This window comes from Canis lupus, chromosome 12 (genome assembly GCF_003254725.2).
Source record: "Canis lupus dingo isolate Sandy chromosome 12, ASM325472v2, whole genome shotgun sequence".
Classification (NCBI taxonomy): Eukaryota; Metazoa; Chordata; class Mammalia; order Carnivora; family Canidae; genus Canis; species Canis lupus.
This window is the reverse complement of record NC_064254.1, coordinates 32,168,651-32,187,664: the sequence shown is the minus strand read 5'-3', so window position 1 is coordinate 32,187,664 and position 19,014 is coordinate 32,168,651. Positions and strand designations below refer to the sequence as shown.

The following is a 19,014-nucleotide window of genomic DNA, read 5'->3' as shown; positions in this document are numbered from 1 at the left end:
AAATGAAAATATATGACAAGAACCATGTTTCATAAGTGATTATTTCATGTGAAGAAATTTTCTGATGCATACAATTAAAGAAAATGTAGTATTTATGCCCAACTACGGTTTGCTTGTCTTGATTCAGTTGTGTCACACTTACATTATGTTCAACTGACCCTCCTGACCCAGACTAGGGGGCTTTGCTCACCTAAATATTTTAATACTGATTCAAAGGGGCGCATGAACCTAATGTTTATAGCAGCATTATCAACAATAGCCAAATTATGGAAAGAGCCTAAATATCCATCAACTGATGAACAGATAAAAAAGATGTGATATATCTTTACTTATGTCTATAGATATCTATCTCACACACACAGTGGAAAAAATATTACTCAGCCATAAAAAGAATGCACTCTTGCCATCTGCAATGAGGTAGATGGAACTAGAGTATATTATCCTAAGTAAACTAAGTCAGAGAAGGATAAATACCATATTTCATTTATATGTGAAATTCAAGAAACAAAGCAGATGAACATAGGGGAAGGAGGGGAAAAAAAGAGAGAGAGAGGCAAACCCTAAGACACTCTTAACTATAGAAAACAAACTGAGGGTTGCTGGCAGGGGACAGTGGGGGATGGGCTAAGTGGGGTATGGGCATCAAGGAGGGTATGTGATGTGATGAGCCCTGGGTGTTATAAGTTAAGTGATAAATCACTCAATTCTACTCCTGAAACTACTATTATGTTAACCAACTAGAATTTAAATAAAAACTTAAAAATAACAAGTATTTTAAGTCCAACTGTAACATGTAATCGTATTTTACAAACAGGCAATTTGCACAAACAAACCCAGATTTTCTTAATGGTCTTTTAAATTATTTTTAGATGTTGATCACATTACTTAAGGATAGCACATTGAAACCTGAATGACACACTCTACCAGACATACTGTTTCATCAGGAACAAAATTCAAAGCACAGTTAAAATGCAGTCAATGATGAACTGGAATTGGAGTATGGGATTCACTGATTAAAGGACCTTCAAAATCCACCAATTGCAGCTTACCCGGCTCTGTGTTTGAGCTTTTTATCTAGGATCCCATCTCTGGAAACAAGTTTATTAAATACCAAAATGCCAATCACCATGTTGACCTGTCAAACAGAAACAAAGGTTGACCTTTCAATGATATTGAAGGGAATCAGGTCCCCCTTTTTCCTGAAAACCCTCTTTTATTAATTTATAACCATTTCTTTTTTTTTTAATTTATAACCATTTCTGAATTATATTGACAATAAAAACACCTCTCAAATATTTCATAAGTCCATAAAGGAACAGAACAATTTGACAGTGGTGTGCTCCTTTAAGTTTTAAAGTACATTAAGCACATTTAATTTCCACACTTTGCAGATAACACTGAGGAAATTACCATTTAATTGTCTAACTTTTAAATGGTGCCATACTCTGCCAATCTGGTATTCTAAGTCACCCCTGATTAAAATCAATTGGCCAAATGAGTTTTACCCTATGAGAGTCAAAAGATTTTCAGTCTCACAGTGTGAGACTAGGTTGAGCCCTGGCAGCCAAAGGTGCTAAAGATTTGCTAATTTCTCCAGCAACTGAGATCAGAATGCCTACATTCTTCACGCAGTGTGGCTATTTCTCCTGTGAGTGGAGCACATTTTGATGTACCAAGCTTTTCCAGAGGAAGGGGAAAGCCTATTCAACTCACCAGAATCCTTTAAGAGATGGACACTAACACCAATTTTTATAATGTGCTCTACTGAACACTTCTTAGCTTTTTCTAAGACTCCCTTATTCTCACTTAAAAGGTCTTTGCATAATACATCTGAAATGAAATCACGGGTATTTTTCTTTCTCAAGTAAAATTGCAAAAAGCTGTAGAGATAGCTGTGGTCTATTTGTAGCAGCTTATTATGTTAAGCAACCACAGTTCTCTAACCTACCAGTACTTCCTGATAAAGAAATCCAGTCCAACGCTGAAACCAAGATAATCAAGGAAAAATATTTTCTCCTTTTTTTCCTTCCTGCCCCTTACCCTCCATGATCAACAGAATCTCGGTGCATCCCCCGATGCAAATAGTGAAGCCTTTACATTGAAACTAGAAGTTCACAAAAACCTGTTTTAAATTAAACAGGATGACTAGGAAAAAAGAAAAGAAAAGAAAAAAAGAAAAGATAGATTCCATTTCCCCAGCACATTGGCTCGATGAAATATAAAGCTGAAATCTATTTAACTCATAGTATAAGGAAGATCCAAAACAACTGTTGGGTAGGGATTAGGAGTCATCACTTTTCATAGCTTCCCAACAAGATACCATTTGATCAAAAGCAAAACTTACTCATCTTCAATTTCTCATTATATGAACTAAGAAAAAATTATATTCCAAGGATTCTATTAATCTATAATTTAATCATGAGGGAATCCATCACTACTCCAAAGACTGTATTTTGGTTTTTCAATTATACACATACTCTGTTTCTCCATTTTAGGGTTATATGTATATTAACTTTGTAGTTTAGGGAAATGATTCAATAGATTAAATAAGAATTCAATGCAGCAAACAAAAATGTGTCTAATAGCTTTCAATTTCCCTATACTCTTCTTTAACACTCATGCCTAGATTTTTTTCTTTTTTTTCTTTTATTTTTTTGTGAATCATGGACAGTTTCTGCTCCCTGTTATAGTTTAGAGGAGGGAGAGCAAACCTTAAAGAATGAAAAAGTCATATAGAGTTCTTAAGAAAGATATGGTTAGCTTCTAATTTATTGAATGAATTGTTCAAGAAACCAAACGGTAATGTTCCAATTAGAATTCTAATTGCACAGCAATGCAGCTCTTTGTATTTAATTTAGACCATTTTCCCCCTTACATTTTCCTTTAAAGATTTATTAAGACAAGCAAGATTTGTAATCAATAATATTAGAATGAAAGAAAGAAAGGCAATTGGTAGAAAATTTTCATGTTTCCCTAATTACACATGTAAAGGAATTACTGTGTTCCCAAAAAGAAACATTTAAAATCCTTATGCACAAAATATGGCAGGGACTCTCAACTGGGAGTAGTTTTTACACACAGGGAATATTGGGAAATGTCTGGGGATGTTTTTGACTTTTACCAACTGACAATCCTACTCTTATCTAGTGTAGAGCCCAGGGATCCTGCTGAACATCCTAAAATAAAGAGGACAGCCCCATGACAAACAAATATCTTGTCCAAAATTCTGTGACACTAAAGTCGAAAAACTGTGATATCTGGACATGTATTTGCTTATTGATATTTGGTAGCAGGCAGCAGTTATCAAGATTGAGAGATCTTACAAGACAGATCATACAGAACAGTATAAGGTGAAATGATAATAAATGAAGAAATTCTGTACATTTAACAAGGAAGAATTCGTTGAAACTTACTAAAACTTCTTCACAAATGTGAAATTATTGTAAGAGAAATCCCACACTCCCATGTTTAATAGTCTTCAGTCTTCAAAATAAGAATATTTTAGAGTAATAAAGGACTAAATAGCAGTTGATATTCAAATTAAAGTACTAACTAATAAGGAGTAATACATTTGGACTTTAAAATTTCTACAGAACAATAAAATAAAATAAAATAAAATAAAATATAAAATAAAATTTCTACAGAACAAATACAAAACCATCACTCTAATTGAAGCAAAGTAGTCTTTCTTGAATAAGAAAACAGATGTTGATTTTGATGTTTACCAGGACAACAGCGGCTGCAGGTCCAACAAAAGCGTAGAGTAGTCCTCCTTCAAGAGAGAGCCAGCAGCTAAAAATAACATCAGATAAAAACTAACAAAAATTAGTGATAAGTGTTAAACCACTGAAGTGTGATACAAATTACTTGAATTACGTACTTAGCATTTGAATTTTGGCACATTTCAAAGGTTTGTAATTAAACAAAAATGCATTAGGGAAATGTGGAAAAAGCTAAAATTAGAGTGTTTCATGTGTGAGAAATACTATATACCTTTCACAGAAGAGAAACTTTTATCATAAGGCAGTTAAAACATTTTAGACAAATTACTCTTATAGTAAGGTTTTGATATTGACTTTCAGTACAAAGGTGACTATTACACAAGTTTTGTAAAATGCTGCTTTATATCCATTATGAAAATTTTCAAATAATCTTTTAAGCAAGAACAGCATGCTTTTAGAGTCTTGCATATGTCATTTATGGGTTCTTCCTTGAGGCCACTGAGATATTGGGAGAAATTTGTTTAAAAGTTGCAGGGAATGGATAATCTGTATTTTGTTTGTTTTCCCCTTCTGATTTTACTTTTGCCCTAGACTACTAAGAAAATTCACTAAAGATAAGCTTTTGAATAAAAATAAGTGCAGCTGTGTTTATTCCAATTACTAAATTCACCAAGAGATGCAGGTTTACATTGATAGAGACATGGTAACCCATTTGAGTGAGAACGTTTATTCTCTCACAGCAGAGGGACATGAAGAAGACATGGGGCTCAGCACTGGAGGCTTCACAAGATGGCCTATCTGCATGTGTATGGTCCAGGAGAGTCAATATAAGGAAAACACCAGGAAACGTTTTATCTCCGTTGATGCAATGAGTCATGCTCACTACTTCATGCACCTATTTTTGACATTTGACCTGGTCAATATTTCTTCTAGGTCCACAGAATCAACATGCTGGCTCCAAAATTAATGACAATTAATAATAACAATTAACAACAATTAATAATATCTGTTTTAAGAATAATTTTTCCTGTATTGGTTATGGTTCTGGTTATTTGACCTAGGCATTTGTTAAAACTCACAGAACTATACACTGAACAGCATGAATGTTACTCTGCATAAATTATACTTTAAAAGAATTTTTAATCCAGTAAATTATATATATGTATATATGTCTATCTACCTACACATACATGTCAATACATATATCAGTATATACATAATGCAAAAGTGTGTGTATGTGTGTATTCAAAGTCTGCATTTAGCTTATTTCTTCTTGCCATAAGAGTGGACAGATAAAATTCTGCTTTCCCACTTTGGGGTTGATATCTATTTTTTAAATAAAATACCTGGAGAAAAAGCCTTTAGTATGATGGAACACTGTAATCTAGTGTCTCTTAGACTGCCACTACATTTCTACTATATTTTTCTGTAAATCTTCAAACTGATATGTACTCATTATATCATATTCAGTCTTAATCACAAACTCCTTTAAAAGTTAGACCCATGTCATCCACAATCCTATCTCTTTCTACACCCCAAACACAGTGCCTTTCAAATACTAGATTTATACCAAAGAATCATACTGTTGTAAAAAGTAATGGCTTAAAGGTAATAGTGCTGTAGAAAGCAAGACTCTACAACAGAGATTATCAGGGAATTTGCTTATTTGTGTGTTTATAATATAGATTGCAGAGGGAAAACAAGTGTTCTAATGACATGAGTTCTTAAAATTCCTTTGAAATTCCTTTCAGGTAGGCAGATGACATGATGTCTCTTGGCACAATCTCCATCTGGATGAACCCACCAGAAGGCCTAATTAGTGGTAATTCCTATTGCAAACCTGAAGACAAATAGAAAATCTCACTTTAAAAATTTATGCTTCTAAAAGATGTGCATATCTCTTTCTCCACTTCTCAACTGCCTCCGCAGCTTGAAAGAGCAGATGAAGTAAAATATGAAAGTGTATTGTTTTACAATTTAAATATTAAACATAAACCTTACTTATAAATTCTCTCATAGAATTTATCAGTGTTATAGCTGTGTTATGATGGGCTGATACCATCCATACCCCTTTTCTTCCCTCTAATTTCTCCCAAAGCCTAGGCTTTTTCTAACATATAATCTACTGATTCTCCGATCTGTAAATTTTAGTATTACCCAAACATAGCAGCAAAACTTGAGCCAACATGACACAAATATATTGGTTGATACCAATATATATTATCAGCAGTGAAATCAGAAACTCAGATCAGAATCATATTCTAAAAGGTAAACACCAAGGCTTATTCAGTTCTAAAAAAATGTATTTGTGATTAAACATACAGAGTAAATATTGAAACATTTTTAAATGCACTGGTCTCATGAAGCAACGGGAAACTGAAACAAAGACTCTGAACAGGGCTTTAGCATTTATTTCTTAACCTCTGTGCATTGAAGCTACCTTACAGCATTCCGTACTAATGCAATTCCTACCATAGTTAATGACTCAGTGACAAAATGCAAGCCATCAGCGGTGCCAACCGAGACTAATGAAGCATATACAATGATTTACTTAATTATAAACATGATTTATCACTGTGGATGGACTTACTAGTGATCAGTGCCATATCCTTTCGTCCTTGTGAAGCCTACTGATGTGGCCACTACTAATGCTGGTAAACCTGCAAGAAAAATATTGTCACACTTCACATTCAGCATAATCACTGTACACTCTGGCTCAAGAAAAGCTAGGATAGACTCAAAATGCTTACATCGGAGGAACTACCTTTGGATGAATTCTTTCATAAAGTATGTTTCCATCACAAAATTTCTTTCAAGTACAAAAAAATGAGAGCGACAGCTAGGTTTTTTAACTCAGTGCATTTCTCTAATGTTGCTAGGTTACCACCACATTTGACATGGGTTTAAAGGAAACTAATAACAGAGATTTAGTATATCTTTTAAATTATTTTTTCCCTAGGGGTTTACACTGTTATAAAGGAAATTTATACTTATAAAATCAGAAAGGCAAAAAATGGATATTCTGCTGTGATGGAATATCACAGAAGTGGAACATTCAAGTTGGCCCCATAGTGATCCACATCAAGTTGTACTTAAATAAGACAGAAAAAAGTAAATCACATCACATAATTCTTTCTTTATGATTAACTTATATAACAAGAATGGATCACAGTTAAAGGCCCTACAGAATTAATTTTGGGGCCTCCTGATTATCCTCCTTTTAACAATCCTGAAGGGAGGTCAGAAAATACATGACAGTTTCTGTTCATGGACTTCTAGGTAGGTATCACTCCACACATTGCTCAGTACCTCTTGGAATTCAACTGCCTACATATCTGTGCAAATACTGACCTAACAGTTTTAGTTTATATTTATATGAATCACACTTTCCTTATTCCAGTTCAGTGGACCATCCCTGTGTTTTGGTGAACAGAGCTCAACCTAATCTATGCTTTTTTTTTTTTTTTTTTTTTTTTAATTTTGGTCATCACTTCTTTTCAGGAAGATGATGTTTGCCTTTTCAGGTTGAAAAATCCATCATCTAATTATCTTCTTGAGTATCTTCCACCCGTTTTCTTTCCTCCTATCGTTTCCCCTCCTTCTTGCTATTCTCCTCTGTGAGTCTTTTCAAGTGACATCACATTCCTTCATGAGGTTTAATGACAAAAACTATGAGAGCACCTCAGGGGGACACATCATATTTTTAAATAGATATACATCTCCCCCACCCCGTATACACACACACACATATATAGAGTTGACTTTTTTATTGACTAGACCAAGTTCATTAGAAAAAAAAATCTCTCCTGTGTCATAGCTAAAGCATTAATAAACTTCATTCTGTACAATTTAGATTAATTTTTTTCTAGATTTATTATGTTTCACTTTGCCGTAATGAAATTCATATGCCACTAATCTGCCAATTCAGACTTCCCGATGGTCTAGCACCATCAGCTTAGCTTTTTTGCTACCCAGAGTAGTTTCATATTATCTGTAAACTTAGAGATCAGCTGTGAGATGTCTCCTCATACCATCTTTGGTAATGATGTTATTAAATAAGCTAGTTACCAATCCAGAAAATTGCCACTCTTTATACTTAAGGAAAGTTACTTACCTGAATTCCATATTTCTTGGATTTATGACACTAAATCCTAACAAAAGTGTGCCCTGATTCAACACCAATCTAACTTTAGAAGGTCTTTGACATGAAATCCAGACAAAAGTTTTATGAAAGTATAAATAGAATACATTCTCCAATTTCTTCTTAATGGCTTTCCCATTTGCCTGTGCAAAGAGCCCTAATATGTTAATCACACCTGACAGAATCTTGCTGAAACCTGATGGATACTCTTTAAGTGATCTTGATCCTACTTCTTCCAGTATGAATTATTATATTATTTTAATAAGAGCACTTATTTGGAATTTTTCAGACTCCATCAAGCATCCTATTCTCTAGTCTTCTGGTATATCAGGTATTTGTTGTATATTTGGCCCAAAATTCTGCCCCCCCCCCCTTTTTTTAGTTCAAGTCTTCTGAAACTCAAAGGCAAAGATGACAAAACTCTGAGGTTTTCTGAAACTAGTTTCTTAAATTAATTAAACTAATTAATTCTAATTAAACATTAGAATTGGCCTTATGAAAAACAGATCTTCAAGGTGTCCATTTTATAAGGTAATATGAGAAGAACTTTTCCTAATAAAGATAAGCAAATAATTAGTTAATTCTCAGTCTGTCAACAATTCTATTTTTCCTCTCAGGACTCCACTGACTAGCTATGAGATTTCATTCATTCTCTAAATGACTTTCTTCCTGTTACATGGATAGTTGTAATCCTTAATTGCTTTGAGCTCTCTCAGAACAGACTTTTCAAATTTTTCTTGTGAGGAGTACACATGACTGGTAAACATGACTAGTACCTGGTTTGAGCCTAGAACATTTTAAAACATTTTGCATTTTCAGAACATATTAGTAGAGACCATTTTGCTTTTCTGCTCGTAGCTATCCAAGCTATCACCATTGCTTAACTGACTGGCTGGCTACATGGCCATCCAATATTTACTCCTTTTTAAAGTTTCAAATGCTCAAAGGATGTTCAAAAATGACCTGCTTCATATATTTCTACTTCCATATATCAAATTGGACACAAAGAAAAGTAGCCTGGGGATAATCTCACTCTATTGCTTCATTATGTGTTCAAAGTCATTTTAACAAGAACATGAAAGGATATATTAATATGCTTACCCCATCCAAGGCACAAAAAACGTTTCCTTATAAGCCGTGTCCTAATTTTTCCAGTTACAGCCATATATGACTGCCACGCCTCAGTCAAAACCCAACAGAATGAAGCCAGGAAGAAAAAGTGCAAAAATGCAGTTGTGGTTGTACAGATGCTCTGTGGAAATAAAAAAGACTCACACTGAATATGGTGGTGGTGGCAGGAAATCATGTGTCCTCCAGAGGATAGTTAATCTTCAACTCACTGGTATTATTTCAAATATCTACCTCTTCTGTGTGACAGAGTAATTATTTACAGAAATTAGAAACCCTGCAGTCTTTATGCTGTATTCAATATCTGTGATAGAAAAAAAAAGTCCTAAAAAAAAGTCCTAATTCTATTTGCATGTTCAATTTTTTATGAGAAGCCTAAATGTAAATTAAAACCTGGGGGAGATTACAATTATTACTTTACTTGAATTTTTTTTTCTTGAAATATAACTACAGGGAGTGGTCCTGTGTTTAAGTTACTGACATCTTGCATAATTCTTTGGCTATATTCTTTATTCTCCCATTTTGGGTGATTATTCTTTATTGTTTTATCTGTATTGATGTTAATATTACATCCCAACAGACATCCAAAACAAAGAACTGCCTTTATACAAGTGAGATATTCCAAGTGTGAGAGCTATAAAACTGTAAAATGAGATTTGGCTAATAGCCTACTACAAAAAGCCATATGTATTTTAAAGTACTTAATACATTGTTCTGTATTATTACCTTACAATGTGTGTTGTAATCAAATCATTTTGAAAAGTTAATTTTGAGTCACTGGCAGTACACAGCCATGATTTCACAGATATTTTACTTTAAGCAACTTAATCATTCTGAATGCACCAACATTAGTTACTTGTGACTCATGTGTAAAGATGAGCAGCTTCATTTTGGTAAGGACTGCTACTTATTTTCCTACTGCTGTAATGTCTTTGTATAAATCTTGTTCAAATGAAGTCTTCATAAATCAAAGCCAGTAACTAACTACTCTCTTCTTTTGTCAGTCTTGGACTTGTGATTTCCAAAAATTGAAAAGAGCAAAACATAGAACTAGAAAAAAATAATAAAAAAACTCATTGACAGAAAAATAAAAGTACAACCTTCATGGTCTCGCCTCCACTCCAGTATACTGCTAACGCAGAATATCTTTGTAAAATTTTGGCCCAAATTATTCCTATTATTTGTTTATTCTATTGAAATTCACCAGATGTTAATTCAGCTTTTTAGTTCTTTTAATCCTATAAAAATAACTTTACCATGTTTATCTCACCAGGTTTTTTTTTTGTGGGGGGGTTTAATTTTATTTACTTATGATAGTCATACAGAGAGAGAGAGAGGCAGAGACATAGGCAGAGGGAGAAGCAGGCTCCATGCACCCGGAGCCTGACATTGGATTTGATCCTGGGTCTCGAGGATCGTGCCCTGGGCCAAAGGCAGGCGCCAAACCACTGCGCCACCCAGGGATCCCATCACCAGGTTTTTTTAAATGCTCAGAGATAATGTACAGAAGCTGAGTAACACTGTGCTAGGCATGTGCTTCAACTGATCATGGCCATAATCATCATTATTTTAAACATAGTACTAAAAAGAGCACTACTAGTTTTCAGCATGTGACTCCTTATTCCATGTAGCCCTTAAATATACTCAGGTACTTAGATTTATTATCACAAAGATGGCAACTTTCAGTATGATAAAGTCATGGATTTCTAGCACCTTACACCTGCTTCAGGCATAATGTAGTAGCTTTAACCAACTGTGATTCCTTCTATACTTGAGACACTGAGACTTTTCTTACAAGTTAAGGCTTAAATATTTGCAGCTGACTACTTTGCTCATTCCTGATCTGTAGTTCCTGATCCCAATTTGAATTTCAAAGCTAACTCTTCCCTTTAATACCTGAAGACTAGTTACACTTTCTAATTCACCTGTCATTTCCTTCCACCAGTTTGTCTCATCTCAATTGTATGTGCTAGCAAAATTATCCCTTCTCCATTTTTAAACTATCAATATAAGATTATATAAAACAATGTAAAAATGTTGAAATGTTAAATGTGAAATACTGGATGCACTGAAATTTTGTAAGAGATAACTGCTCAATGTGTCAATACAGAGACTTTTAATTTGCACTTTCTGTATTATGTTTGTTGCCTTGGGACTTTTTGGTATGTACTTAAAGTCTAATACAAATTGAAATACAACTAATTTGGGGCTACTAACATTTATTTCAATAATTCATGTCTCTCTGGACAAGAATATTACTGCCACATGTGGAAAAAAAGTATAGTAACTAGAGAAATAAGAGCCATTTCTATGAGCAATAGCATTCTACTGTGATGAGATGAATATTTATATATATCTAGAAAGTGCTCTAACTTGAAGAAAAGCTGTCTCAACCTAAAGAATGTGTATATATGGACTAACGTGGTCTGAAGTCACAAAGCTAATCTTACACAAAGAGTATAACAACATTTATGTTCCTGGAAAATAAAGAAAGGGAGATACATTTTGCTTCATCATCATATGAAGAATCAGTATAAAATCAAATACTCTACATAATGAAAATATTTATGACTTTTCCTCTGATATATTTGTTAAACTGTCTTTTAAAAATATAACTTTTATTATAGCACATTTCAAATAAACTCTTTTATTTTCTACATTTGTCATCTCGGTTTCCACAAGGGTGGCCATTCTAATGTTTGGGGCTCAGGATTCTTTGGTTTCTTCACTCATATAACCTAAATCCCCAACAGCAACCCAAAAAGATCAATCTCCCTTGGAGAGATTTTTACACCAATAAATCTCAAACTCTGATTCATTTTTTCTATAAACAGGTTTATATCTTGTCATTTGTTCAGTTTTCTTACTATTGGACCGTCATGACCTCCAGTTTTACAGCTTCTCCTTATTCACCCATGTGTTTGCTTTCAACTCCCACAATAGCTGAGTCTTGACAGCTTGCCATTCTAAACCTGAGACTCACTAGCACCTCAAGCACATCATTAAATTCTTCTGCTTATACTTGCCTTGCCAAACCTCAATTTGGTCCTTTACAACTGATGAGCATTGTTGACAAATATTACAAAACTTGAAAGGGTTATTGAAATAGGGTATTGAAATTGGCAAACTGAGCACTGTTCATATTATCTGTCACCCTCATGTATACCATTCACTCCAAATCCTTAGGGACAACAGAGAAGATTTCATAAAATAACTGGAAAGTAAAGAAGTATAAACTGTAATATATTGGAGACAGTGAGAAATGCCTGAAAAACAAAGCAGATGAATGGAGACAGAAGGATGCCCCAGCTCAAAGCAAGATATTAGAAGCAGAGATGAAGACATGGAAGTAGGGGATTAAGATACATGGATGGCACACAGTGCTAACATCTGTTTGTAAGTACTTTCATAAGGAAAAAATAGATAAAATTTAAGGAAAAGCAGCATTTAAAGAAATATTATGGAAAAGCTTCTCAGAACTTCAAAGATCATCTCGGTTGAAGGATAAATTAAAGATAAAACACACACGGGCGCGTGCACGCACACACACACACACACACACGCACACACCACGATATGTTGTGATGAAATTTGTGAATATCAAGAATAAAGAGAAAATCTTAAAAGTTGTCAGAGTCAAAAGAAAGATTACTCACAAAGAACTAAAAATCAAATTGACATCAGATTCCTTGCAACCCAGGATACAAGAAGACAGTAGAATAATATCTTAAGCATTCTAAGGGAAAATAACTTTGAAGATACAATTCTACACCCACCAAAACTATTCAAGTGAGAGGAAGAAATAACGATATTTTTAGATTTAAAGGAACTTTGAAGTTTACTACATCAGGATTCTCTCTGAAAGAACTGCTAGATGATATAAACCAATAATAATAAGAAATTACAGGAGGAGTGAATGAAATAAAAGACATAATGGGGGGATCCCTGGGTGGCGCAGTGGTTTGGCGCCTGCCTTTGGCCCAGGGCGCGATCCTGGAGACCCGGGATCGAGTCCCACGTCGGGCTCCTGGTGCACGGAGCCTGCTTCTCCCTCTGCCTGTGTCTCTGCCTCTCTCTCTCTCTCTGTGTGACTATCATAAATAAATAAAAATTAAAAAAAAAAGACATAATGGGTAGCAAAGAGAGTAATAAAATAAAGTCTTAAAATGTTTATTTAAAAGCTTGACTAAACATGTTTTAATTTTTAAAATACAACCACTTAGCTATCAAATTTAAAATAATATTAATGAAGGTTAAAATATGAGAGATAAGATCAGGAGAAAATAAAAGTATGCTAAGCCTTTTTGTTGTTGTTCTTAGGTATGTGAGAGATACTAATTAACTCTAAAGTTAGAAAAATGTTTGAACATTTATATTAGCAATGTTAAGGTAACCACAAAATATAGAAACAAATAATATATTTATAATATAGTAGAGAAAAACAGAACTAAAGAAAAAAATTAGCCTAATTAAGGGTGGGCACAGGAACAAAAATAAGCTAGAAAATATGATAAATGAAAAAAATAACAAAATTCCAAGGATATCAGAAATTATAGCAATGGGAATATTTTAAACTCATTATATAAAAGTTGAGGACTTTTATATTAGATAAAAAAATCAAAATCTAGTAATGTATTTTAAAGAGACATATCTAAACCCAATGACACAGGAAGATTAGGAATAAAGAGATTGAAAAGGACTACATTAAGCAAATGTTAACATGCAAAAATCAGATGTCACAACATTAATACTGAAAAAAAGCATTAAAAGATGAAGGACTTTTCACAGTGATAAAAGAAAGAAGTCATAAAGAAGTTTCCGAAACAACACACCTCTAAGAATTTTTCAAAATATGTGAAACAAAAACGAAGAAAACTATAGGAATAAACTGTCAAACTATGTTTATAATGAAAGACTTACTATGAATCTCTCAGAAAGTCATGGGAAATTTGGGCTCTTTCCATAGTTTGGCTATTGTTGACAATGCTGCTATTAAACATGAGGGTGCATGTATCTCTCTGAATTAGCATTTCTGTATCATTTGAGTCAATAAAGAGAAGTGCAAATCTCTAGATTTGCTAGATCCCAAACGTCCATCAACTGACAAATGGATAAAGAAGTGGTATATAGTGGAATATTACTCAGCCATAAAAGGATGAAATCTTGCCATTTGCAAAGACATGGATGGTCCTAATGAGTATTACACTGAGTGAAATAAGTCAGAAAATACAAATACCATATGATTTCACTCATATGTGGAATTTAAGAAACAAAACAAATGATCATAGGGAAAAAAGAGAGAGGGGGCAAATCAAGAAACAAATTCTAAATTATAGGAAACAAAGTGATGGTTACCAAAGGGGAAGTGAGTGGTGAGATGAATTAAATAGGTGATGTGGGTCAAGGAGTGCACTTGTTGTGATGAGTACTGGGTATTGTACATAAGTGTTGAATCACTAAATTGTATACTTGAGACAAATACTACACTTTGTGTAATGGGAATTTAAATAAAAACTTAAAAAAAAGAAATATATCTCCTTATTAAGAAACCCAAGAGGATCTATTTTTAAATTGTTAGAAATAATAAGAAGAATCAACAAACTGGCTAGATACAAGATAAATGCACAAAAACTTTATCTCTCCTCTCCCTTCCAAATCATGTTAAAATTACCAAGTTATTAAGACACAGTAAAAAGAACAGGCAGTAGACAACAGTGAACTCAAGATGTTGGCAAATTCAGATGTTGAGAGAAGAAGACTTAACTGACTTAGAGTAGCAGAAAATGTGATAGTGTAAGTGCTTATAGAGTATGGGAGTCAGCGATGGAAATATTGATGGCAATGGACCAAATTCACTCTGCAGGCCTTCAGAAGGTTTTAATACTTGGAAACAATAGGGACCAGAAACAGAAGGAGGACTCTGCATGGGGCTGAAAAAGATAGAGGCTGGATGAAAATCTATATACAGAAAAGCTGAAACTCTGTTTCCTCCCAAACTCAGTACAGTCCTGCACTGTCATAAGGAGGTGAGTCTCTGGAAAATTGAGTGGGTTCTGAACCCAAGCATCAGTTTCATTAATGGGTAGGTGTACAATCCAGATACAAGTATAATATTAAACTCTAAGCACCCTCCTCTCATTTTCTCCTTACTTCTGTTCCCAGAATGTCAGCAGGTCAGAGATTAGAATTCACCCCCAGAGGGGGATAAATCTTCATATGCTGGCTCATCCTTCACTAACACTATGAAATCTACCTTTCAATAAGTCCATCTACCCATAGAACTTCAAGTCACTTTTTAGGGCCTTGTTTTTATATATGAATACACAGCCAAGGATATTCCGATAATTGAAAAAAATCTTCCAACATGGAAAAAAAGAAAAAGGCCAAGAAAAGAAAAAGTGGAGGAGTGCAGAGAAACTATAGAGGTAACAGAAAAATAAAAACTTCAAAAAACAGTCTAAGTTCTTCAGAAACAGAAAAGAAACTGCGCCTACAAAACAAAATCACTGGGGAAAAATTATCAGATGAAAGAAAAGGTCCTATTCATAATGCCAACAGAAATCATAAAATAACTCAAATACGGTTAAAAAATATATGCAGAAAATCATAACATTGGGCAGCCTGGGTGGCTCAGCGGTTTAGCACCACCATCAGCCCAGGGCCTGATCCTGAAGACCCAGGATCGAGTCCCATGTGGGGCTCCCTGCATGGAGACTGCTTCTCCCTCTGTGTCTCTGTCTCTCCCTCTCTCTATGTGTCTCTCATGAATAAATAAATAAAATCTTAAAAAAAAATAAAGAAAATCATAACATTTAATTAAAGGACACAAAACAAGCTACCATTAAATAGAAAAATTTATTATGTACATGTATGTATTAGAGAATCAGTGTCCTACAAATGTCAATTTTTCCCAAACTGATAAATATATTCAAAACAATTCCAATCAAATCTTAATTTTTTTCCTTTAGTTTGACAAGTTAATTCTAAATCACAGAGAAAACCAAAGAATAGTCCAGAAAGTCTAGAAAAAAGAGAGAAGCATAGAGTGTTTTTCCAATGATATAAAACAGAATAATATGTAGTCAGATGATTATCATCCCTATTTGCACATGAGGGTTTGGAGAGACTAAGAAACTTGGCCAAGGCCTCATGGTTAATGAGCGAGGAGGAGGAGTTAAAACATTGTCTCTGGCCCCAGGGCTTGTGCATTTCCTTAACCACCTCATACTGTTTTCTGACAATATTTTTTGCATATCCATAGACTAATCCTCACAATCGTTTTTTTTTTATCCTCTCAACTTTCTTCCTTATTCTTAAACAGATTCTTCAACATTACTGATGAGGTGCAGACTATTCATATTATTGTTATCTTCATATTCCCTGCACTCCCTTAATTTCTCCCTTAATTTCATCTACCCACTTCCTCCTTTCTGAAGCAGGCCCTTCTCTTTCCAGGGTATGGCATAGTAGAGTTAAGAGATAGGTTCCTGGAGTTGCAATGTGGGTTCACACAATGACTGCTGCATTTACTGGTTGTTATTTACAATTTCTGTGCCTCTCTTTCCTCATACAAAAAAATGATGATGACTATAGCATCTACCTCATGAGACTGTTGTAAAGATTAAACAGCATGATATATGTAAATCTGATACATAATCACTTTGATCCTATAGTTGGTCAACTATATACTCTCCTCCTTTAGTTAGATCCTGAGATTATACATAATCTCTTAGCCTACAAATCTATTGAAATCTCTATCTTCAACTAATCAATCAACCTTCTTTTTATTGGTTTATTCACAGTAGTTCTCATTGGGTTGTTTTTTCTCTTTCCAATTGTGATCAAATTTCTTGAAAGATTAGAATAACCATCAGCTTCTTTACTACCTGTTTATAGGTTTTATTTCCATCTAGCATCTCCCTTGAATTTCCCTCTTACAGGAATCACTCATGACTATCTAATTTCCAAATCTAACAAATGGAATTTTTTAGATTTTTTTACTTTCCCCAAAAGACTTTGACCTTAACATTCTCACAAATTATGAGATTTTTACTGTAGGGTCTAAAATTCTACAATAGCATGAATACTGTCTAATTAAAAGTCTGACTGAATTCTAGAATTAATTTTTGCAATATATGTTTTCCCAGAAAATTTTATATTTTCCAATGTCTTACTATATCATTGTATATAATGTTCTTGTACATTTTAAGAAATACTATTTTTTTTACTTCTTAAGTTGCTTATCTATGCTTCCTATTTCTTTATCAAAGATGTCTGTTTTACTAATTTATTTCAAATTTTAATGATTCCTTAAGTCCAACTAGAAAGATATTACATTAGTACTGAGATGAATTTCTTAAAGTGTAAAATATAGTTATTTATTCTTTTCATTTGGCAGACTTTCAAGGTTTCTAAGAACAAAATGCTATGTTTACCTTATTCCCAACATTCAAATAAATCAAAAGGTGTCAGCATTTTAAAATAAGCAATCATAGATACCTATTATGTAAATATTTCAAAAAGCAAAAAAGAAAATGTTTTTGATGAAAGATATAGGATATAAAAAAAATTCTATGGAATAGAGAAAATTCAGAGAAGCTTGCTTTTGCTAGAAATCTGGAAAACTGTGTGGAGGTTCCTCAAACAGTTAAAAATATACCTGCCCTACGACCCAGCAATTGCACTGTTGGGGATTTACCCCAAAGATACAAATGCAATGAAACGCCGGGACACCTGCACCCCGATGTTTATAGCAGCAATGGCCACGATAGCCAAACTGTGGAAGGAGCCTCGGTGTCCATCGAAAGATGAATGGATAAAGAAGATGTGGTTTATGTATACAATGGAATATTACTCAGCTATTAGAAATGACAAATACCCACCATTTGCTTCAACGTGGATGGAACTGGAGGGTATTATGCTGAGTGAAGTAAGCCAGTCGGAGAAGGACAAACATTGTATGTTCTCATTCATTTGGGGAATATAAATAATAGTGAAAGGGAATATAAGGGAAGAGAGAAGAAATGTGTGGGAAATATCAGAAAGGGAGACAGAACGTAAAGACTGCTAACTCTGGGAAACGAACTAGGGGTGGTAGAAGGGGAGGAGGGCGGGGGGTGGGAGTGAATGGGTGACGGGCACTGGGGGTTATTCTGTATGTTAGTAAATTGAACACCAGTAAAAAATAAATCAAAGAGCAGAAGCAAAAAAAAAAAAAAAAAAAAAAAAAACAGAATTTTGAGATGAAACATTTCAGTAGAATATTTAGGAACTCTCAAACAGTACCAATATCTGCATACTTTAATTGCAGTATTTATGGAGAAATCAAGAATTATTGAAGTTACTGCAACATTTAAAAATCTTAGACAAGCTGAAATCATTCCTCCATATGAAGCAATTCTCATTTGAATTATTTAGATAATTTCCTTCACTCACACACTAATTTGTCTATAATAAACAGACAACATGATGACTAGAGTTAACACTGCTATATGACATATAGGAAAGTTGAGAGTAAATCCTAAGAGTTCTCATCACAAGGAGAATTTTTTTCTTCATTTTTTTTTTCTTCTTTTCATTGTATTTCTATGAGAAGATAGGTGATTTTGGCTGAATCCATTGTAATCACTTCACAATATATGCCAAATCTAGCCATCACACCAAATGCCTTAAACTTATAGTGATGTATGTCAGTTATTAATAAAACTAGAAAAAATTATAAATATGTATATCTTGATATTCATGTGGAATAAAAACAAGTACAAGACATATACAATATAATTTTGAGATGCACCTGTAACTCCTTACATGTGAATGATGCTATGGGAAGAAATTCTGGTTCATCACTATAGTGATTTCAAAGACAGTCTTCTGTTATCTTTGTGCAAGCCCTTTTTATCCATTACCTTACTTATTTCACTCTCACAGTAACTTATTTTAAGTCTGTAAACAACAATTTTTTTGCAACAATGCTGTAAGGTAAATATTTTATAAATGAGGAGATGAAGCTCAGAGAGGTTAAAT

At 33.9% G+C, this 19,014-nt stretch overlaps 1 protein-coding gene across 4 annotated transcripts in view; it reads right to left on the bottom strand.

Annotated features, from left to right (window-relative positions):
* Positions 1-19,014, bottom strand: part of ADGRB3 (adhesion G protein-coupled receptor B3) — a 717,179-nt gene that overhangs the window by 61,095 nt on the left and 637,070 nt on the right. For all 4 annotated transcript variants that reach the window (XM_025444944.3, XM_025444946.3, XM_025444947.3 and 1 more), the window contains 4 exons: positions 8,965-9,115; positions 6,313-6,382; positions 3,726-3,792; positions 1,050-1,135 (listed from right to left, as the gene is read on the bottom strand). In XM_025444944.3, the coding sequence (XP_025300729.1) occupies positions 1,050-1,135; positions 3,726-3,792; positions 6,313-6,382; positions 8,965-9,115 (374 nt within the window). The remainder of the gene's footprint in view (positions 1-1,049; positions 1,136-3,725; positions 3,793-6,312; positions 6,383-8,964; positions 9,116-19,014) is intronic.